Raw genomic sequence first — 25,197 nt, 5'->3', positions numbered from 1 at the left:
CGTGATGACAGATCTGAAAACAGACATTTTAGAAAACCATGCAGTTCTGTTTCTAATAAATTGTTAGTTTCTAAAAATTTAGGTAATTGATTAAACATTACCATTTCAAAGATTTTTGAAAATGAAGTTAATAGAGAAATTAGATGATAATTCTTAATTTCTTTTGAATCTTCAATTTCGAAAAATTGGTTTTATTTTTGCAATCTTTAAGCTATTAAGAAAATTGCCTATGATAGATGACAGATGAATTCGTTACATGTATTAAAGGATTTTAATCAAAATGAACAGGCATGCTTAATGACTGGTACTGGAATGTTTTTATAGGCAGATGAGAATGTTTTACTGAGAGAGGAGATAATTTAATCTAATTCAAGTTATGTTATTGTTTTTGGGCCGAAATGGTAGAGGTACTCATTGACATTCAACACATTAACAGCAACAGTATTAGTTAAATTACATAGGATTTGTTCATCAATCACAGTAAAATAATAGTTATTCCAATTTTCACATATTTCATATGGATCATATACTATACCATTCAGTGTACTTATAGCAACATTAGAATGTTCTAAAGACCTATTTTTATTTTATTCTTCAGTATTTATCACAATCCAAGCTGCTTTAATAATTAATTGAGTTATCATAATCAGCTTTTTTTGTTTGAAACACTTTTGTTTTAAAATTATTTTTCTTTTTTGCAATGTTTTCTTCGATTTTATCACAATTTGTGGAACTTCTAGCAGCTGCACTCATTTTTATTTAACTCTGATTGTCCTCAAGTAATTTGGTTGTAATCCAATTTTTCTGATTTGTAATACAATTTGACTTAGTTTCAAAGTTCTGCTCTTGCTTTTTTTTGAGAAGCAAGAGATTAAAGTAATACATGAAAGTTGTTATACAATTCATCAAATTTTTTGTTTGGTTCTGAATTGTAGACATTCATTCAATTTTAATTTCCTAAAATTTATTAATAGTTCCATGTTTGATTTTGAGAATTGACTAGTGAATTTCACAAAATAGTGTTTAGGCCTATTACTATTTCTTACAGATTTGGTTAAAAATATCTATTATTTGCGCATAATTGTCTGATATTTCTGTCACTAAACCCTGAATATTAAATTCTTTGACAGGTTGGTGAAAATATTATCAATAGCGCTGTTTTTATGTTTAGAGTACATAGCTAGGAAATCTACTGTATAGCACATAATATCATAAGACTTGAGGCTCAGTCTTAACTGCAGATTGCTCAAGAACATCAATGTTTACATCTCCAGGAACAATAACGTTATCATATTTAGCAAAAAATTGTTAATAATGTACCTAAGCAATCTATACAAATATTTTTAAAGTTTTTTCATAGATTTTAGATATCTAAAAGTCCAAAAGTTGAACTACTGAACTTAAAGTCACCAATAGAGCATGAAAAAAGTTTGTCTTGATTGAGTTTTTTTATTGGTGAAATGTTACACTGATAAAAAAATACATTCTTAATTTTAAATGATTTCTCCACTAGTACCATTATATTACCACCAATTGTGGTGTTTCACTCATAAAATGAATTGCACATGTTCATTAAGTGGATACCATTTAATTACCAAAATGACTACATGGAGAACTGTTGAACACCAGATAGAGTGTAAATAATAATTAAACATATGCTGTCCTCCTCGGTAGACTAATGGTTATAATCTCGGCTCTCTAACTGAGAGATCACGGGTTCAAATCCCGGGGAGGGCCAATAATGTATAGAGACGAAACAGTGTGTGTACTTTGAAAAAAAAACCAGTGTACATCGAAGCCTACATAGCTGAAGGGCTTAACCCTTTGAGTGCCAACGGCCGAGTAATCCGCCGTCTCATATCTGAGCGAGAAGTGCCAACGGCCGAGTAATCCGCCGTCCCGTATCTGAGCGAGAAGTGCCAACGGCCGAGTAATCCGCCGTCCGCAATTTGATTTTTGTTTGTTATTAAAATTATATTTACCACTATTGATATTTATATCGTAATATTCTGTATTTCATTGTCTTCAATTAAAAAAAAATGTTATAGCGTCGCATAACGTCGACAGGTTAATGTTTTTCAAGGAAAAGATCCTCTTACATCTGCCGAAAGTGTAAAAGGGCAGTATACACATTGGTACTTAGGGATTATACCGACCACACCCAGACATGAATCGTTATTTGACATTTTGCTTCTACTGATAACTAGATTAGCTTAGAACAATATTTCTTCAATATAAAACAGGAATATTGTCTTATCGCAAACTCCTCCCCATCCTCAGACAGAGGTCAAAGTCGAGCGGTCTAGTAGATAACGTGATTGCAGAGTCTCGTCGCGCGCCGCCCGTTATCGCGCCGTAATCAGGATTCTCTAGAAATATAAGATAACAGCGACAACACAACTACACCGTTTTATAACGTTCAAAGTTCATTGAAAAAAGTTTAAGCGTTGGGAGCATATAACGGAATCTGACCCCATTAACAATTGATAATCGTTGTAAGTTTGTAATTTTGTAATTAAAGAGTTTTTTTCGTTCTATCATGTTTGTTTCTATAAATTTATATTTTTGTGTTCTTCATACTTGTGTAGTCGGTATAATCCCAAAGTACCCACACATTCTGGTTCCCGAAACATACTTGTTAGGTACATGCCCAAACGGACATTTTGTATATAAGTAGTTATTTTATTTTGTAAAAAGTGAATTGGTTCTTTTTTGTTTTTATAAAAAATATATTATTTAAGTTGTTTTGCAACTGGAACCTTGAATTTAATTGTTACGCCATAGAAACGAAAGCTTTTGAAAAAGTACTGTATCGTATATTTTGTTTTAAGTGATGTAAATATGTTATTTGTGGATCAAATGTAATAAAACTTGGACAGTGTGTGCTTAACCATAGGAGCATCACTAAAAACAAATAAAAATTGGCCTATAGATTTTTTTTTGTAATTGATATCTACCTTAAACTTTGAAAAAAAGAAAAAAATCATGTAAGTTTATATACATATACTAAAAAAATATATATTTTGTAATGCATGACCTTATATTTTGTGTTTGAATGTTCAAATATAGTGTATTATGAACTGTTTAAAAAAAGTTTCACAAAGATCTGTTTATAAATAAGAGAGCTGTAAACGTTTTCCTAAACTTCTACATTTTTTACAAATATGCCCTGGCATTTCTTGCATAACCAATAGCGTGGAGGCCTGGCACTTTTCGCATGCAACATCAAAATAAGCCCGGCACTCAAAGGGTTAAAAGAGAAAAAAAAACATGCTGAACAAATTTTTATTTAGTTTAGTTTTTCATTTAGATTTAAAAATTAGATGTACAGTATTATTTTATTCTCTTCCTTTATTTCTTTAATTACTATTATTACTCTATTACAAGATAAAGTTATGACATTCAATGTTATTGAGGTTATGTTATTGTGAGGAATGATTTGTAAATTCTAAACAAAATTACCCTTAGGTCTTGAGCAGTAATGATGTCATTTCCCATGAATGTTGCCAACAATGGAAGCTGAGAGGGGTGTAACCTGAGACTGCGGGCCAACTCCCAGCGATCGTACAGTCGGGTGGTCATGTTCCTCAGGTTCAGGTGTTCTATTGACAAGTACAAAGTGTTCCCTGTGTCCATTATCACATAGTCAGAGTCCTGTCCCAGAATAGCAAACACTCTGTTGTTCCTGGCGTATTCTGCTATCTCCTCATCACATTCTGTCAGGGACTGGTATACCTGAGAATTTCAATATTATCTGTTTACTGGAGTCATGTAGTTAAAAAGAAATATCTACTTAAAAAAGAAAATGATTAGTTTTCAGATTTTATATAAATTGTCAAACATATTTAGACTGCACTGCAACAATAAGATGATTATTATTAATTTTTTAAATATCACAGGCATGTGACTTGTTTACAACTACTTCAATAACACGATCAATAAAATACACAATCAATATTATACCTTCTTCAACCATCTGACTAGACTTTTGTTGAAAATTCTAAGCTAATTCTGTTATAAAGATATGTCCGAAAACAATTTGTTAGTGAGCTAGGTCTATCGAAAGATTTTGCTCGATTGTCTAGGAAAGAACGGAAATAAAGCAAAACTAATGTTTTTATGGGGTAAAGATAGTTGTTAAATGTATTGGATTTTATGTTAAATAACTTTATGTTCATTACTATGTTAAATTTTATGTTAAGATTTAAATAAAATATGTCCCAGACCTGTTAGACCACCCATTTCTGAGATATCAAACAAAATATGCAAAATTCGGTCTCGAAAAACATGCTTTGTTTAGATTTGAAGTGCATTAACTTACATTAAATAGGGAATAAATACGCAAAGTTTATAACTAAAACTTTTAGATAATTTAATTTCAAAGAGAATAATGTAAAATAGGCTAATAATGTACCTGCAGCTATGCTTAAAAGCATTTAAAATTCGGTTTAATAATTATTCTTTGGAATTAGCTGGTTTTGCACATACAAGTTGCTTTAAATGACCCCAAAGGTAATAATCCAAGGGATTTGAAATATGGGAGTTAGGAGGCCAATTAATTGGTCCACCTTGACCAAATCCATCTGCCTAGAAAACTTATCTGCAAGTACTCTCTAACATTTTGTAAATAATGTAAAGGTACATCATCATGTTGGAATATCATTTGATGCCTTCTTTCAAGTGGTATATCATCAAGTAGAACTGGCAGTTGATTCTCTAAAAAGTCTTTGCACATAAGACCAGTAAGGCGGTTTTCAAAAACAAATGGGCCAATTAACTGGTTCCCAATTACACCACACCATACATCTTTCGAAAATTGAATTCGAAAGTTCGGCTCTACAACTGCTTTTGGACTTTTAGTTGACCACCAGTGACGATTTTTCCAATTTAGAATTCCGTATCTTGTAAACAATGATTCGTCCGTGAATAAAAGACAATTTAAATAATTTTCGATTTTCTAACATCTATCGACAAAATTTTAATCTGTCCACTGTCACGTGGATGAATATTTTGAACTCTTTGTAAATGAAATGGATAAAAGTTGTTTTCTTTCAATGTTCTCCACACTTTACTATGAGATATGTTTAATCTAATTGAAAGTCAGCGAGTGCTAAATTGAGAACTGCGTTGTATCATGACAATGGTATTATCATGTTCGCGTACAGGCTGTATTACAGTATTTTCACTCAAACAATATTAATGGTTGGAAAAGATCCATTTGTTCATGAGTTATTGAAATCCAATGCAAATGTTTTGTGAGTAGGTACTCTTCTATTGCGAAATCGTCTTTCATATTCGGGTTGAGCTGCCTGATTACTTCCATTGGTAAAACCATAGACAAAAACAGTATGTGCGTACTTTTGATTTTAAAATGTAAATGTCATCTTATTGTAAAAAAGACACAAATGAAGTACCCATAATACAATTACACTACACAAACCAAAGATTATAGACTAGTTTCTAAAACAGCTGAATTGTTGGGACAGCTGTACAATAATAACTTGGATTCAGGTATCATTGCAGCAGTGTTGACTATCATTGCTCACGATTTTCAATAAACTAAAAGCATTCCAGTTGACGCTTGACGCTTACAGTTGATATTTGTAATGTAAATTTTTGTAATTATTTACTGGACTGAAAAAATCAAAATGTCTTGTTTTTATGAAGAACGTTGTGGTTGTTTTAGAGACTGGAGTGTGAATTTATCATATAAAGTTTGAATATGAACCATATATATATATATGTGTGTGTGTGTGTGTGTGTGTGTGTGTGTGTGTGTGTGTGTGTGTGTGTGTGTGTGTGTGTGTGTGTGTGTCTGCTTGGCTATTGTGTGAGGATTTATTAATAGGTTTGATCAGCAATTCAATACACTTACATGAAGTAACAAAATTTTTATTTTATTTCAAAATCCAATTTCTTTGATATAGTTTTAAACATTATTATTTAAGATCAGAAGTATACTGTAACACATAATTTATTATTGATCTTGAACAAATTTTAATAATTGTTTCTAATAATAAGTTAGATTTCATTGATTCTAATGACAAGATATGTAAAATATTATGTTCCAAATTATTATATTTCAGATAAATGCTATATACTAACTATGCAAGGAGAGGTCTTTCTCTTTAAATACTTAAACAATTACAATTATCAAATTACACAAGGAGAAATTTTCCTCTTTAAATATTTAAACAATACATTTTACAAACTACTCAAGGAGAAATCTTTCTCTTTAAAATATATTTAAACAATTACATAAATCTTTATGTGATTAACTGCAATACATTTCTTTTCCAAATTAAGAACAGTTTACATAACTTACATGGAATTTATAAACTCATTTTGTTATAACAAACTCTTAATTTGATCTGTGCAAATGATCTTTAAATTGATTGCTTTTAAATATAAGTACTTTGAAAATTGAAATAAATGTATTAATATGAATTGATAAAACTCTGATACTATCTAATGTTATTTTCTTATAATTAGATACAAAATTTCTTAACTTACATATTTACTGGGAACTTTTACGCCTAAAGTATTTCACCGGACCTTCTGAAGGTAAGCCTTAGCCAGACTAATGAATGTAGACTCTGTGGAGAAGAGGAGGAATCGGCAGAGCATATTTGGTTAGATTGTCCTGCCATCTCAGAAACTCGGAAATGATACCTGGGAGCACATCTCCTCAGCCCCAAGGATATCAGAGAACAGGAGCTATCAAATCTGATTGGTTTTTGCAAAAGCCTCAGATTTTGAGGACACAAAATTAAAGGGAGGCGCAAAGGTCCTTTTAGGACTAAGCGCGGGAACAAACTGTCCTTATCCCTCAGGAAGGAAAAAAAAAATTTCACCGGACACGAACACACTCCTGCTTTTTCGTTAACTAGCATGACTTTGTGAGGACTCCTAAGGACTCTAGCTGATTGCCCAGATCTCCACTCCAGGATTTTGTATTTGGAGCATCCCCCTCCGTTTCCTGCACCATGTATATTGCGAATCTCCGCTGGTGATTGGTGAGTACCAATATTTTGGTATCAGTATGTTTGGTGGGAACTATTAAAATGATGATCATTTCATGTTGTGTAGCAGCTGCATGGGAGCGGAAGTAAGTATCCACTCAGTGGATACCAACTTGTGATCAGACACTCGTACACTTTGTAATATGGTTTGTATTACTATACTTTCTTTCCTACGGTGGGAAGGAGGTTTCTCTTTAGTTATGAATTTTGTTTTTCTAATAATTTTGTATCCCTTACAACGTTCATTTAATAAACAGATATTGCATTTTCTGTTTTATTTTTCGTATGTGTTGATTTAATTTAACATTAATTTTTTTTTAACTTTGTTTTTTTATTATGGGTCTATTTTAGTTCTTTCTTTTCAAAATTAAATTCTTTACAAGTTTTGGTTAAAAAGTTTATGTGTTTATTACCCATTTAATGAAGTTAATGTGCTTCAAATCTAAACAAAGCATGTTTTTCGAGACCGAATTTTGCATATTTTTTCTGATATCTGAGATATGGGTGGTCTTACAGATCTGGGACGTATTTTATTCAATTTTTCAGTTCATTTTAAATAAAATCCGATAAATTTAACACCTAACTTTATGCTGAATTTTTATTTCTTGTAAGCATAGCTGAAGGTACATTATTAGTCTATTTTACATTATTCTCTTTGGAATTACATTTTCTACACGTTTTGGTTATAAAGTTTGCTTGTTTATTACCCATATAATGTAAGTTAATGTACTTCAAATCTAAACAAAGCATGTTTTTCGAGACCAAATTTTACATATTTTGTCTGATAACTCAGAAATGGATGGTCTTAAAGGTCTGGGACATATTTAAACAAAGTTAAAATGTGTTTTTGTGATACTTTATGTTGAATATTTAACTAAAAAAAGAGCTTATTATAATTCTGATGATGCGAGGCTACAGAGACCGGGTGAGTTCTTATGATGAAGTAAGGAATTTATTTAATGACACTTATCCCAATCGAATCCCTGAATCTAACTAAGGAGTTAAAAAAAAAACAATCCAGCATTTCCAGGAAACAGGGAGTGTTAAAGGCCCCCCAAATCTGGACAACCAAAATCATGAACAAACAAAGCATTGTCACTTGACGTTTTACAGTCTGTTGTAGAGGATTCTTATGCCTCAACAAAGAATGTTTCTCATATACAGTGGAGTCCCGCTAATCCGAACGGGTCCAGGAGGAATTATTTATAACGATAATGAACAGTTATAGGAACTAATTGCATAAAAAATGAAAATGCGTGCATCATTTCGTACATAAACAAAGAAAACTTTAATTAAATAGACATACAGTATTTTATTAAGACAAATTGTGTACGGTACAGTACATAAATAATGAAGTTACATACAGTACCAAATTGAAACTTATAGGTTAAGTATGAGTTAAATTACTGTATTAAGAAGTGAAATCAAACAAAAATTGGACGTACAGTACTGATATTATTATTGAGTACAATATTAATTGTTAAAAGACATAAATTCAGTTATTGTCTTCTGTCGCATTAAAGAGAGTCTATTGGATGACGCATAGTTTCGTACAACTATTGAACGCGTGGACCCGTACAATATCCAGTACGCTCACATTGCACAATAGAACTGTCACAGTAAATACGGTAAATGTGCTTAGTATTCGCAAACACGTTTATTTGTCAAGAAATACAATGCAACAGTCAGAAAACATGTTTTAATAAACAATGTTGATAATTCTATAAAAATAGACCCATTCTCAAGTTTAAAACCGTATTTTTCTGTAATTCTGGCTAATCCGAACAATCACATAATCCGAATAGGGCTCGGTCCCAATTAGGTCGGATTAACGGGACTCTACTGTATTAGGTATATCTCAAACATCACTTTGTAAAGTTTTACATGACTATGCTTATAAAGCATACAAAATTAATTTAATTCATGAGCTAAGTAGATTGTCGAGTAGAATTTTGTGAAATAATGATGAGAAACATTGATAATAACATAATTAGATTGCTTTCACTGATGAAGCAACTTTCATGTTAAACGGTAACGTTAACAGACACAATGCTCATTATTGGGCTGAAGTTAACCCTCATTGAATGAGAGAGCAACATTCCCAGCACCCTGAAAAATTAAACGTTTGGCTTGGCATTGTGAGTGATCAGTTTGTTGGTAGAAACCTTTTTATTGATAGAAACCTTAATGCCGAGATATACCAAGACATGTTACAAAATCAAGTTTATCCAGTTATCCAAGTAGCAACCAACAACTGTAATGAAGTTTGGTTCCAGCAGGATGGAGCACCTCCACACTATGGCCTGCATGTCCCTGAGTATTTAAACAATATTTTTCCAAATCGCTGGATAGATAGAAGAGGAAATATCGAATGGAAGATCACCAGATCTATTTCCACTTGACTACTTTGTGTGGGATCACATTAAAAATGTCTATCAAACCAAACCCTAGTGCATTAATGACCTTTGAGACAGAATAGTATCGTGCCGTTTCAAGCTTCTACAACAGCCTTGGACACTGTCAAACTGACCTGGGACAGCAGTTTGAACATCTTATGTAAAAAACACACAGGTTAGTTAAGTTTTAGCCGTTAATATAATTGTAATTACTAGTGCTACTGTAACTTTACACTAAACAATTTTTAACTGCTCCCCAAAAACACCTTTTAGGGGAAATGGTTTCCTACAGGCGTGTCCAGAGTTTCATTTTTCTATATTTGTTCGCTGAAGGTTAAGCAGGACACACACAAAATGATGTCTGCTGAAAAATATGAAAACAATAAAATTGTTCAAATAGTTGGTGTCAAGTACATTTTATATAACTACTGGTATTTTGTTATTTCACTTCAAAGTTTTTCAACAGACGCCATTTTGTTAATAATAAAGAAAATAAAACAATGACTTTTTAAATTTTCCTATTATCTTACTTTGTCAGTCAGAACCCGAGAAACAAACTGTGTAGTAATCCTTTTCATTCCAAAATATTCTCTTAAAATTCGCTTAACCGAGCTCCAAGATAACCCGTTAATATCTGACAGTTGATCAATTGTCTTTCGATGGTCTGTGAGCACAAGCTGTCAAATTTTTTACAATATTTTCGTTGATTCAGGCAGTTGATGGACGTCCAGAACGAGGTTTGTCATTAATGAAAAAGTTGCCATTTTAAAATTGATCAAACCACTCGTACCCTTGAATTTTCCGTAGCATCATCTTCATAAGCGGTTTTCAACATTAAAACAGTTTCACCAGCTTTTTTACCGAGCAGAAAATAAAATTTCACAGCTGCACGTTATTCACTTAAACTTGTCATCATAAAAAATTAAATAAGAAAAAAAAACAGCAAAAGCAAAAACAATCACTACAGATGAAGGAAACAAGCCAGATTGACAATACAGGTGGCACTGAACTAGCTATGAGTTGCGCTATACACACCTAGTGGCAGAAATGCGTACTGCCTAAGCTTCACCCACGGCAATACTATTCCGGTTTCTTTTGGGTAACCCCTCGTATGTACTTAAAAATATATTTTCTACATGTAAGAAAGCATAAACACTGACCAACTAAAATATAATTGTTTTATTTCTCAACCGTTTTTAACAACTGTGGTATTGTTAGTTTTTTTTATTCAATTTGTAATAAATATTATTCTTGTAACTTTTATGTGTGATTAACAGTTTTTGGGATATCAAAGTTTGAACAATTTTAAATGCAGCCATTCTGAAATGGAAATTGATAATAGTTAGTTAATTTTCTATTTAATAAGCTTAAAATAACTGCCAAGTTTCATGTTATTTGCTCCACGGGTTCTGATATACGATTTATTAAATAAAAAAAAAAAGGAATGGACTACAACTGGATAAACTTGATTTTGTAACATGTCCTGGTATATTTCGGCATTAAGGTTTCCATCAATAGAAAAGAAACTAAACGAAACGAGATAGGACATATGTTCATATGAACGTTTTTGATTTTTTGTGTGTGTGTACTTTCATATCCCTGAAATTGTGCCAACCTCTCGTGATGAAAACACCGCTGTATATATATTATTTTCAACAAAAGAACCTTATTTTAGAACCTAAACAATAAACAACAATGAGTTTCTTTTGAGTAGTCAGTTATCTGAGTGCAACATAGTCTTTAGGTTACTATCACTTGGTAGGTAAAAGTATTTCACATATAAAAATATAGAACATGATTGTTTAATTACAACCAAGTAGAGTACACTGCAAACTAATCTTATAAATTAAAATGAAACACTAAATTTGTTGCTAAGTGTATATACCTCGAGAATGGGCTGGACCAATTAGGTTCATTCTGATTTGAAATATTTTGTAGAGATGGTGGAACTATAATGCAAAATCTATTATGTAAAATTATTTTGAAATGTTGCATGAACTTGATAATGAATTTTTTTGTTTTTTGTTCGTTTGTTTTTCTGTTGTTGTTTTTTGGTGTGTTTGTTCTTAGATTGTGTCCCCCTAGTAGTAGATTTTTTGACAGTAGTAGGTTTCTCAGTCCCTAAGAATGTATATTATATATATATATATATATATATATATTATATTATATATTATATATACATATATATACAGGCGTGATTCAAAACTAAACGGCAAATCTATCGAGAGCTTAATTCTATAGCTAAAAACAAGTAAAAAAGTTCATATTAATAACCATATGCCGGGAAACAGCTTCGTTAGCGAGTTACGCCACTAGCGAAAGATTTCGCCCGGGATTTTCAGAAACGCCTTGGTGAAGTCAGGCCGATATAAAAATGGTAAAGGTAGTTTACAAAGATAACAAATACGATTTTGTTTTTTTTTTATGTTTTTATATCTGAAAAATTTATTAAAATTCGTCCCAGAGCTGTAAATTGCAATACTTGTCAGAGGATATCTTACGTAAGCATCATCTTCAATAACGGCGGTTTTCAACATTAATACAGTTTTTCAAAATTTTCCACCCCGAGCTTTTTTTACCGAGCAGAAAATAAAATTTCACAGCTGCACATTAGTTCACTTAAACTTGTCATCATAAAAAAGTTAAATAAGAAAAAATAAAACAGCAAAAGCAAAAAAACATCACTACAGATGAAGGAAACAAGCCAGATTGACAATACAGGTGGCACTGAACTAGCTATGAGTTGCGCTCATATACACACCTAGTGGCAGAAATGCGTTACTGGCCTAAGCTCACCCACGGCAATTACTATTCCGGTTTCTTTTGGGTAACCCCTCGTATGTACTTAAAAATATTATTTTCTACATGTAAGAAAGCATAAACACTGACCAAACTAAAAATATAATTGTTTTATTTCTCAACCCGTTTTTAACAACTGTGGGTATTGTTAGTTTTTTTTATTCAATTTGTAATAAATATTATTCTTGTAACTTTTTATGTGTGATTAAACAGTTTTTGGTATATCAAAGTTTGAACAATTTTAAATGCAGCCATTCTGAAATGGAAATTGATAATAGTAGTAGTTAATTTTCTATTTAATAAACGCTTAAAATAACTGCCAAGTTCATGTTATTTGCTCCACGGCGGTTTCTGATATACGATTTAATTAAATAAAAAAAAAAGAATGGACTACAACTGGATAAACTTGATTTTGTAACATGTCCTGGTAATATTTCGGCATGTTATAGGTTTCATCAATATAGAAAAGAAACTAAACGAAACGAGATAGGGGTGGAAAAAACATATGTTCATTGGATGAGACGTTTTTGATTTTTGTGTGTGTACTTTCATATCCTGAAAATTGTGCCAAACCTCTCGTGAAACACCCTGTATATATATTATTTTCAACAAAGAACCTTATTTTAGAACCTAAACAATAAACAAACAATGAGTTTCTTTTGAGTAGTCAGTTTTAATCTGAGTGCAACTCCATAGTCCTTTAGGTTACTATCACTTGGTAGGTAAAGTATTTCACAAATATAAAAATATATAGAACATGATTGTTTAATTACAACCAGTAGAGTACACTGCAAACTAATTCCTTATAAATTAAAATGAAACACGAAATTTGTTGCTAAGTGTTAACCTCGAGAATGGCTGGACCAATTAGGTTTCATTTTTTTTTTTCTGATTTTTGAAATATTTGTAGAAGAATTGAACTATAATGCAAAATCTATTATTGTAAAATTCTTTTGAAATGTTGCATGAACTTGATAATGATTGTCCCCTTAGATGAGTAGATTTTTTTGACAGTAGTAGGTTTCTTTCTCAGTCCTAAGAATGTATATTATATATATATATATATATATATATATTATATATATATATATACCATATATATACAGGTGTGATTTCAAAAACTAAACGGCAATCTCTCGAGAGCTTATTCTTATAGCTAAAAACAAGTAAAAAAGTTCATCAATAACCATATGCCCGGAAACGATTCGTTAGGGAGGTTACGTTAGCGAAAGCCGAGCGAAAGATTTCGCCCGGATTTCAGAATCCCTTGGTGAAGTCATAGCCGAATAAAAATGGTAAAGGTAGTTTACAAAGATACAAATACGATTGTTTTTTTTATGTTTTTAATATCTGAAAAATTTATTAAAATTCGTCCCAGAGCTGTAAATGCAATACTTTCAGAGATATGCTTTACGTAAGCATCATCTTCCATAAGCGGGTTTTCAACATTAAAACAGTTTCACAGCTTTTTTACCGAGCAGAAACATAAAATTTCACAGCTGCACGTTATTCACTTAAACTTGTCATCATAAAAAATTAAATAAGAAAAAAAAACAGCAAAAGCAAAAACAATCACTACAGATGAAGGAAACAATCCAGTATTGACAATACAGGTGGCACTGAACTAGCTATGAGTTGCGCTATACACACCTAGTGGCAGAAGAAGAAATGCGTACTGCCTAAGCTTTTTCACTCCACGGCAATACTATTCCGGTTTCTTTTGGGTAATAACCCCTCGTATGTACTTAAAAATATTTTTCTACATGTAAGAAAGCATAAACACTGACCAAAACTAAAAATTATAATTGTTTTATTTCTCAACCGTTTTTAACAACTGTGGTATTGTTAGTTTTTTTTATTCAATTTGTAATAAAAAATATTATTCTAGTCACTTTTTAATGTGTGATTAAAACCAGTTTTTGGGATATCAAAAGTTTGAACAATTTTAAATGCAAGCCATTCTGGGGGGGGGGGGGGGGGGGGGTGGGGTGGGGGGGGGGGGGGGGGGGGGGGGGGGGGGGGGGGGGGGGGGGGAAATGGAAATTGATAATAGTTAGTTAATTTTCTATTAATAAGCTTAAAATAAACTGCCAAGTTTCATGTTATTTGCTCCACGGGTTCTGATATACGATTTATTAAATATAAAAAAAAAAAGGAATGGACACACAACTGTATAAACTTGATTTTGTAACATGTCCTGAGGTTGTTTATTTATCGGTATTTAAATTTCGGCATTAAGGTTTTCCATCAATAGAAAAGAAACTAAACGATCGAGATTTGGACATATGTTCATATGAACGTTTTTTGATTTTTGGTGTGTGTACTTTCATATCCTGAAATTGTGCCAAACTCTCGTGAAATCGTGAACTATGTATATATATTATTTTCAACAAAGAACCTTATTTTAGAACCTAAACAATAAACAACAATGAGTTTCTTTTGAGTTGTTCAGTTATCTGAGTGCAACATTAGTCTTTAGGTTTACTATCACTTGGTAGGTAAAGTATTTCACATATAAAAATATAGAACATGATTGTTTAATTACAACAGTAGAGTACACTGCAAACTAATCTTATAAATTAAAATGAAACACTAAATTTTGTTGCTAAGTGTTAACCTCGAGAATGGCTGGACCAATTAGGTTCATTCTGATTTTGAAAATATTTGTAGAAGATGGAACTATAATGCAAAATCTATTATGTAAAATTATTTTGAAATGTTGCATGAACTTGATAATGATTGTCCCCTTAGATGGGGAGTAGATTTTTTGACAGTAGTAGGTTTCTCAGTCCTAAGAATGTATATTATATATATATATATATAATTATATATTTATATTACATATATATACAGGGTGATTCAAAACTAAACGGCAATCTCTCGAGTGCTTATTCTATAGCTAAAAAACAAGTAAAAAAGTTCATATAACCATATGCCCGGAAACGCTTCGTTAGCGAGTTACGCCTAGCGAAAAGATTTCGCCGGGATTTCAGAACCCTCTGGTGAAGTCAGGCCGTATAAAAATGGTAAAGGTAGTTACAAAGATACAAAATACGATTGTTTTTTATGTTTTTATATCTGAAAAATTTATTAAAATTCGTCCCAGAGCTGTAAATGCAATACTTTCAGAGATATCTTACGTAAAACACAAGAATTGGTGCAAAGAAATAACACATTTTTGTGTTTAACGTAAGATTACTTCCATAAATGTTAAATAAAGGTCATTTTTTTCTTAAACAGATTTGTAGAACATTTAATTCTGAAAAGATTCATGTGAATTACTTAGGAAAAAAATTAATAATAGGTATTGAAATTTAGCTTTATTTAAAAATAAAACAGACGCACAAAAATGCATATTCTTATCTGCATAAAATATTAACTAATGTTTAGGTTGTGAGTAACAGCTGATCATTTATTCAACACTTTTTATCGTCATATTTTCTTTGCAAAGGTTGGCAATATCAGCTGATCAACAATTAAGTTCATGAAGTAATATTTGAATAACCTTTATGGAGGTTTTTGTATTGTGGCGTGTGAAGATTGTATTTTGTGAGATCCTGTGATTATTTGGAAATATTTTATACAAGTGTATAAAATATTTTATTAAATATTTATTTTTAAAATATTTTATTAAATATTTATTTTTAAAATATTTTATTAAATATTTTTATAAAAGTGTATGTAATTATCTTAGTAAATAATGGCAGATAATGTAAATGGTATGTATTCGTTTGAAGAGTATACGGACATGATACTGATTTACGGCAAAGTTAACAAGAATGGTTTAGCTGCAGTTCAGGAATATCGTGATACTTTTCCACATCGAAGAACACCTGATCGCAAAACATTTGAAGCTGTGGAGAGACGACTTAGAGAAACTGGTAGCTTTAAACCGAAGCGAATAGGTACTGGTCGCCAACGAAGCGCAAGGAACTATAATAATGAACAAGCAATAATAAATGCTGTAGAATTATCACCAACCACAAGCACCAGACGATTATCACGTCAGTTAAATATTTGCCAGTCAAGCGTATGGCGGACACTTCATGAAGCACAGTTGTACCCATTCCATATAACACGTGTTCAAGACTTATTACCGCAAGATCTTAATAAACGGAAGATGTTCTGCCGCTGGTTAAGAAGAAATTGTTTACGACATCAGTATTTTTTTCGGCGTATTCTCGTTACTGATGAATCCTGTTTTACTAGAAATGGAATTGTAAATTTTCGTAATACCCATACTTGGGCGTACGACAACCCACATGAAACTGCGATGAGGCATTTTCAACATACATTTTCAGTCAATGTATGGCTTGGTGTTCTGGGTGATAATTTGATTGGTCCATTTTTCCTCCCTAATCGACTTAATGGAGTAGCGTACTTAAATTTTTTAAGAACAAACCTGCCTACCCTCTTGGAAGATATTCCTGTTCAAAACAGAATAAATGCATGGTTTATGCACGACGGAGCACCTCCACATTTTTCTAATGATGTGAAAAACTATTTAAATGATACATACGGTAGACAATGGATTGGTCGAAATGGACCAGTAAAATGGCCACCACGTTCTCCTGACCTCACGCCAGCAGACTTTTTCTTATGGGGTTGGATGAAGTCAATTGTTTATTCAAAACGGATTAACACCATAGAGGAGTTACGTAATCGCATTACAGCGGCGGCAGAAGCTATCAAGAATGCTCCAAACGTTATGAAACGCGCTAGAAAAGAGTGGATTCGTCGTGCGAAAACGTGCATTGCTAACAACGGAGGACACTTTGAGCAACTATTATAGGTGATTATTACAGTTTTATAAAGGTAAATACATTTTATGTTAATGTTCAGTCTAGAATAAATGATCAGCTGTTACTCACAACCTAAACATTAGTTAATATTTTATGCAGATAAGAATATGCATTTTTGTGCGTCTGTTTTATTTTTAAATAAAGCTAAATTTCAATACCTATTATTAATTTTTTTCCTAAGTAATTCACATGAATCTTTTCAGAATTAAATGTTCTACAAATCTGTTTAAGAAAAAATGACCTTTATTTAACATTTATGTAAGTAATCTTACGTTAAACACAAAAATGTGTTATTTCTTTGCACCAATTCTTGTGTTTTACGTAAGATATCTCTGAAAGTATTGCATTTACAGCTCTGGGACGAATTTTAATAAATTTTTCAGATATAAAAACATAAAAAACAATCGTATTTGTATCTTTGTAACTACCTTTACCATTTTTATACGGCCTGACTTCACCAAGGGTTCTGAAATCTGGGCGAAATCTTTCGCTAGGTGTAACTCGCTAACGAAGCGTTTCCGGGCATATGGTTATATGAACTTTTTTACTTGTTTTTAGCTATAGAATAAGCTCCCGAGAGATTGCCGTTTAGTTTTGAATCACCCTGTATGTATATATATATATATATATATGTGTGTATATAATATTATATATATATATATATATAATTTTCTTTATTGGGACAATAAGGCAAACTCAACTGTGTTTTGGAATCATCTTCAACCAAAAGAAGGTTGTAAGAGCTGGAAGTAAACCATTTTTGACTGAAGTAGGTTCTGAAGATCTATATATGCATATACATTTTTGACCCGAAGTAGATTACAAAGGTTGGAAATAAACGGTTTTTTACCTAAATGGAATTCCAAGTCCTATCTGTACATTTCTTGATCGGGACAACAGGTAAACTCAGCTGTAGCATCAAAATATAATTCATACATCATAATTATGCAGCAATACTGATTATACAGATATATCCGTATGTTGCAATACGTTAAGTTTTCTCTAAAAATAAAAACCGAGACAAAATGAAACCCTACCATGAAAACTAAAAGTGACAGTTTCCAGTTAAGTGTATGAATTCAACTGCAGAATATGGGGAACATTTTATGCCAATTAATTTTAAAAATAAATCAAAGTTAGTAAAAGAAAACTTACTAGGAAAAGAGTTTCCAAAATATTTGTACCCAATGAGTCCCTTAGACCTATAGATTCTTTTTCACAGTGCATTTCATATGAACCAGTCAATACTGATCCCAAATAATATGCTTCACATCACAGACTGTGATCTATATATTTACTTGTGATAACGTAATAAAGCTTGAATTTTTTCTAATAAATAAAATGTGATTTATAAAAATGATAATTCTCTTTTTTTCTAGCAAGAAAGGCATGGCACTTTTTGAGATGCCTGAAAACATCTTTTCATACTGCAGAGTGAAATGCACACTTGAAACCCTCTGTACTACGGTGTTTATATAAATCTTAATACCATTTATTTATAAAGAAATAAATGCTTTGATTGATATTTTGGAATTTTCTGGAACAATGCAGACACACAAACTTACAGTAACTAATATTTTTAATTTACAATAATTTGTGGTACCATTTGCATGTGATCATACTGAAACCCTTAAAATTTACTCAGTGATTGTACGAAGTTGTACACATACTTACCTCGCAATGACATACAGTCTTAAAAATCACACGAGAAAGTTGTCCCATTCCTGGAGGTAAATGAAAGTGTTTCTTAGGTATCACATGGGTAGGTGTCCCATTACTTATTGCATCTAATACTATATACATTGAACCTAATTTGCTCATCCTTCTTTCAACCCATGTTTTCCGTTTTTTTTCTGCGGTTGGACCGTCAAAAAAGAAGACAAGACGTATTCCTAAGTTAGCAAACGCTTGAACAAAATGTTGAGCTTTTTCACCATACTGCTTTAATTGGGCACCTCCAATCCACTCCAGGTTACCATAGAGATGTCGTATACATGATGATCCATCCACAACAATAATAAGCTCTTGATCAGGGCTATATGAACTTTCCCTGGAAAAAATACAACTCCTGTAAATACATATAAAAATATACAATTACATATGTAAGCCAATGAAAAATTTAACTCCTCCTAAACTCTCAATCAATATGAGGATCAAGCAAACCAAAATTCATATGTGATAGAACAAGAGCAGTGAAAGTTAATTTTGTTCATTTATTTAAAAAAACTGTGAGGTTTAAATATAGTGTACATGGTATTTTGAGTTTTAAACTCAATAACTCATAAGAGATAACTAATTACGACCAGAGTTCTGAAATGCCTTTTTGATAACTAATCATTTTCCAATCAAGAAACAAAAAACTTGGAATAAATAGCCGAACTGATCCCATTGGGTTTGTTATCGCCTTATTCGTTTTGTTTCTCACCTTATAAGATGGTAGATAAGACCTCTTGAAATCTCAAATTATAAAAGTGAGGATAATTAATTAAGTTTTATATTAGTCTGTTTATTTAAATAACATGGGATACAATCCGTAATTTATAACCGTAATAGATGAAGCAATCATATATCGATCTTCATTAACAATTTCACAATCCACTTCACGTAAAATACAATGTTTCGAGAATAATCAATTCTTGATTCAAGGAGCTTTCAAATTATGTCTTAGTGTTTTATAAATTCTTGGAGACAGAATACTGTTTATGAAATTTTCCCGGTTCTCAGAAAAATTCCCGGCTTATTCCGCTTTTTTTCCCGGTCCGTTAAATTCCTGGCTTATTCCCGGTTTCCCCGGTCGCGTGGTCTGTGTATAAAAAATTATATCAAAATCAGCTCGTACGTTTTTTTAGGTACGGGCCATCCATAGATTTAGTTCTTCAGTATTTGACATGTAAATTTAATATTAAATCTGAAAATAGGCGTAGCTTAAGAATAAGGGTAGTATTATAATACAGTAGACCATGTATTGAATGTGTATAGAAAGTTTTAGTGAAATCTTCACCTACATTTATTAGGTACCCTCATTTATATAGATTTGTTTTTTTCTGCATTTGGCCTGTGAAATTAAGTACACTTTATTCATGAAAACCGGTATTTTTAATTTTAGAATGTCTATGAAGTAGATTCTATAGATTTTTTGTATTTGTTCTTTTTGTTAAAAAAAAAAATAAAATTAATTTAGTTTTGTTAATTGAACTGGTTCAGGAACTAGATTTGTGGTAGTTCAAGAATTGGTCAGTAGTTCATGAAACAGGTTAGGATTCGTGTCTTGAGGATTACTGTAGTTTTTTTTATGGATGGAATCTTTGGGCAGTTTCACACTGCTACTAACCGCAAATGTCAAGATTCTGGTTCAGAGCTGGCTTTACCTTCTTCCGTGGGGGCATGACTTGAGATTAGTGCCCTAAAATTTTCCTCATTAACCTCAACAGGAGGTGGCCCTTACCAATCCGGAATATCCTGTCACTCCGGAATCAGCACAAAGGTCCTTATAGGACTAGATAACAAAAGGGTAAACCTGGACACTAGCACTGAAAGGTTTAAACTTTTTATAATACATATGTATGTATAGCCTAATAACAAATAGTAGATAAGGACTGTGTAGTACCCAAATTGTGTTGTATAGTGAAAATTTGAATTAACCTGTTTATAATTTTATTTGTTTATCAGTCTAAATGTTACATTGTAGTGAATTATTAGTTGAATTTTTGTATATTAACATGTTACAATGGTAACAGGGTACTGGAATGTTTACCTGAACACGTTATTTTGTATAGGTTATCGACAAACAAGTTTTATCCGTCTCTAGTGGCCATTACTCAGGTCGAGTACGATAAGAGGACCCGATTCTTTTATATCAAAAATATCCAATGATCTTTGGTACACATATTTTCACACTCATACACATACTTCATATTTTCAAACACAATTTGTTCTATAAGTAACTTCTTTTTAATAAAAAAAGATAGGAGTTAACTTTAGAAAACTATTCAATATAACACTAAAAGATTATTTACTGCGTCTTTCTCAGTTTCAAGATGTTTGTTTTGTTATTACGTTGGGGAAACTTTAATAAGCGGCCTACACATGTTTTTCGGTTGCTTTTATAGAACAACTCGATATATTATCCAACTTCAATATCGTACACAATAAGTTAAAAAAAATTACCGTTTCAGGAAGAGTCTCGTAAATTACAATTTTATAAACATAAATTTAACATTAACATTACAAAACAACAAACCAACTATGGCCTAGACTTAGATAGAAAAAAAACCTTACAATATTTATAACTTGCCCAGCTCGAAATCAATGAGGAACCGCTTTTGTGAAATGGAGAAAAGAATTCTCCCCATGGGTTACCAGGGGCCAAACCACCCATATGTTGAAGCCACTTAAAAACAAATCTTGTCACTTGTAAGAAATATTTCATATTCATCACCAATTTTAGTCTCAAAGATACTTCTTGCTGTTTATTGTTTACATTAAAATTACCATAACTAAGTTGAAATCATATGCTAAATTAAATAAATTGTAATATCAAATTATTCCTTTGGATAAAAACATGACTGTTAAGTTTTTTTATTATTTAAATGTCATTTTTTCTATCTCCAGTCTTAATTTTATTGTTTGATTAATGGTTATGGTTCCTTTATTATTTATGACATTACATAATCTTTTAAGCAATTTCCATTAATTAGAAACATGTGATTTTAATTTAGTATTTTAAATATGTTGATATCGATTGATAGTTCTAGTACTCAAAATATTGTAATAAGCGATATAAAAATCTGGTCCGCTTATTGTACTCTGCCCAATTACTCAAATACCATACACATGATTTAACTTTGTGAATTAATTTGGAACAATAATGTCAAACTGAATTATATTGTGAAGGAAACAGGATTTTTTTCTGGACATTTGCCATCGTTTAGTGAAACAAGAAAATGAATTATATTAGACTTTTAAGATGGTATTGTAATGAAGCTATTTTTGTATGTAAATTAAATATATGCATTTTAGATCTTAGAAAATAACACAACTCTATTGATACTAAGTTTGAGCAGTGTAGTACTTACAATTATTACTTTACAGGGTACACATAATCTGACAGCAAGTAAATCCTTCTAATTGATAGTTAATTTGATAATTCCAGTGTTGGATGCTTATCATACTGGTGCCAAAATTTGGAATATAAACACAAAGTTTTTAATGTACTAACCTAGTCTGTTCTTTTGTAATGGCTTTACTTGAAAAACACATACAAAAATTAACTTTGTTGAAGCTTCTTATTTTTAAAAAATAACAAAAATTACCTGATGTTTGATGCAAGATCTGAAATGCTAACGGTGGGAGAAGCTGATTGACAGCATTGCTCTAAATAAGTTTGCAATCCTCTAACCCCCATCACCAACTGAGATATTCCTTTATAAGTAGGCTTATATGTTACATTTATCACTGTATTGCTTTATCAATAAACTATAGTAGTAGCCTGATTTTTCTTTTAGGATCGAATATAATACTAATGGAATATTACGATACTTGTAATAACCTCACATATAAAATTAAGTTTTTAAATTGTGTTTACAAATCAACAAATCTACATAATAACAACCTCACACAATAACGAGCTCCTCATGCAGCGGAAAAATGGGGTGATCGCAACTGGCGGAGAGAAAGAGTGGGGATGGAGGGGCCCCTCCTGCCAACTACAGATAGCCCGTGTATTGGAATAGTGGATTGAGCAGTCCGCGCGTTCTCGCTCCGTACTCCTCTGAATTTAATTTAGTACAGTACCTGGCAAAGCTATTAAAATGTATCACTGTATTTTCAAACCCCTTTCCGTAGTTTAGTACAGCATACATATATTTAAATTACATTTTCAAAGCTGGATGTTGCAGGATGCAGGATGCAGCACAAATTAAACTGCAGCCAATTAATCTGACAAACCTCTTAAAATGTATCACTGTGTTTTTAGCTTCTACTCTGAGTTAAACACCTTTCTGTTGTATTTGGTACAACATACATATATATTACATTTTTAAAGCTGGATGCTGCAGGATGCAGCGCAATTAAATTTATTTCATTAAACCTTGATTTCACAACGTAATTAATGACAGGCAATTAATCTTGTCTACGTACAAATAAACCAATACAACGGAGTATCGAAAGATCCAAAAAGTCTAATGTAACAAAGTAACCTCGTTGCATTCAGTGGCGTAGCTAGAAAACATTCGAGAGTGGATTAAACATCCAGGAGGATTAAAAAGATCCCTACTCACAAAATTTAGAATAATATAATAGTTACAGTTACAGTAATATAATATAATTAGGAAAATTTTGTATTTATTAATTATGTCACGTGCTATGTTAGGTATTTAAGTCAGGTATAGAAGAGAATTTATAGCATGACTGGTGACTTCGAGATGCGCCGTAGGCAAAGACGGAACTAAAGTGGTGGGGGGGGGGGTGGAGCGGCTCAGTCTGTTGCCGTATTTAGCCTTGTGAACTTCGGTCTCCAGTCTTTTATGCGTGCCGCCCAAAAAACATTCGCTTGTGCCAATTCACGAGTTGTAATACAATTTGTGAATTAATTGGGTTGTGCTCATTTCGTTTTAAGTAAAGAGTTTGAGATGGATCATAATGTAAAAAGTAAAATTGGAGGTAGAAAGGTTATACACGGCCAAGCAAGAGAAGTGCTTCCCATTTTATGAAACGGGAAGCAGAAACCAACACACTTATAAATTTGAAGAAAGTTCAACAGCGTGTCGTAGAGGCAACTGGAATTTCTGAAAGTACGCTGAGACGAATTTTGAAGGAGGAAAAAAAAATAAGTCCAATTGGCAATTCTTTTAGTACGCCCAACAAAGTAAGAAAACGCAAACATACTAAAAGTAATCTGGACAATTTTGATTTGGTTGTAGTTCGAAGAACAATAAATAATTTTCATCGACAACGGGGTTTTGTTATGGTAACTATTGCGTGTGGATCGTTGGCGTCATTGTTATTTTAAGTATACATCATTAAATTAACTTGATACAAGTTGGTAGATAAAACTGAGTTTTTTCTTATTCTACTGCGTATATTGACAAATTAGTTTAACCAGTTTTATATTAATTTTTAATTTAGCAGCTAGGCTATGTCAGTTGAAAATTTTGTAGTGTATAATTGTATCTACTATCGTAAATCCTGAAGCTTACACGGTTAGTATATGATAAATTGAATTTTAATGGCTAACAAAGCGTAACAATTACAATTCTGAACTGTTGTCGTCGTTGGAGATCAAGAATAATATAAATTCCTACCCTTTCCCAATTTATGAGAACCCTTTCTTACCACCAGGTATCTCTACTGCGAGCTCATTAAGAAGGGTGAGCTATGAACACAATTTCGGCAGAACATAGTCATTGGATCACGTACATCCGGTCCCAATATTTCCAAGATTTCCTGTATTGAATTCCCCATCATAAAATTCCGTCGCCGTAACTTCAAAAGAGTCTAGAAATGTTCAAATATTCTTAAGGTCTCCTATACTAAATTGCTCATCATAAAAGACCACCGTGGTAAGAACATAAGGGTCTAGAAATGTTAGCAAACACTACAATATTCGGCTCCCGCCACCACTTTGAGCCGGGAGCCGAAAACTCTCAGTAGGGTTAGTAGCACCGTATTCACTCCCCTACTTTAGATTGTGCCCCCACTCGCTCAACTCCTCCACTCCTCACGCGCATCCCACCGGTCATGCTATAAATTCCCTAGAGTAGTTGTCATTGATTTTGTCATATTTCTATAATTGTGTTTTTGGTTGAATATTTACTCGCAAGTTTCTTTTTTAATCCCCTTAGTTTATTACAGCTATTACACAACTCTTATTACAGATTTTGTAGCGTAATTATTAATGTATTTACTACCAATTAAGGACTCCACATTATAATATGTTGCTTTTGCCCTATTAATTTGAATATACTCCAATATCACAAAAAATGTATTTACCGTCGTTTTAAGCCTATATGCAAAATATGATGAGATTATGACATTTTATTCGTTGTGCACCATCTCACATTTTGTAAAGTGTCTTTGGAGTTATAAAGGAAGTTCAATATTAATATAATTAATTCGATATCATTTCTATGTTTTGCAGATATGTTCGGATATAAAACGACTCATTAATTCGTAATA

The 25,197-nt window shown here is 32.1% G+C and overlaps 1 protein-coding gene across 1 annotated transcript in view; it reads right to left on the bottom strand.

Moving 5' to 3' along the window:
* Positions 1–22,681, bottom strand: part of LOC124360325 (constitutive coactivator of peroxisome proliferator-activated receptor gamma-like) — a 68,396-nt gene extending 45,715 nt beyond the window's left edge. Inside the window, exons 1-3 of the mRNA XM_046813850.1 lie at positions 22,335–22,681; positions 18,697–19,072; positions 3,463–3,735 (exon numbers count right to left, since the gene is read on the bottom strand). Coding sequence (XP_046669806.1) covers positions 3,463–3,735; positions 18,697–19,072; positions 22,335–22,426 — 741 coding nt within the window. The 5' untranslated portion in view covers positions 22,427–22,681. The remainder of the gene's footprint in view (positions 1–3,462; positions 3,736–18,696; positions 19,073–22,334) is intronic.
* Between the last annotated feature and the right edge of the window lie 2,516 nt (positions 22,682–25,197).

Source organism: Homalodisca vitripennis, chromosome 4 (genome assembly GCF_021130785.1).
Source record: "Homalodisca vitripennis isolate AUS2020 chromosome 4, UT_GWSS_2.1, whole genome shotgun sequence".
In the NCBI taxonomy this organism is placed as follows: domain Eukaryota; kingdom Metazoa; phylum Arthropoda; class Insecta; order Hemiptera; family Cicadellidae; genus Homalodisca; species Homalodisca vitripennis.
The sequence above is the reverse complement of the archived record's forward strand: the minus strand, read 5'-3'. Positions and strand labels throughout refer to the sequence as shown.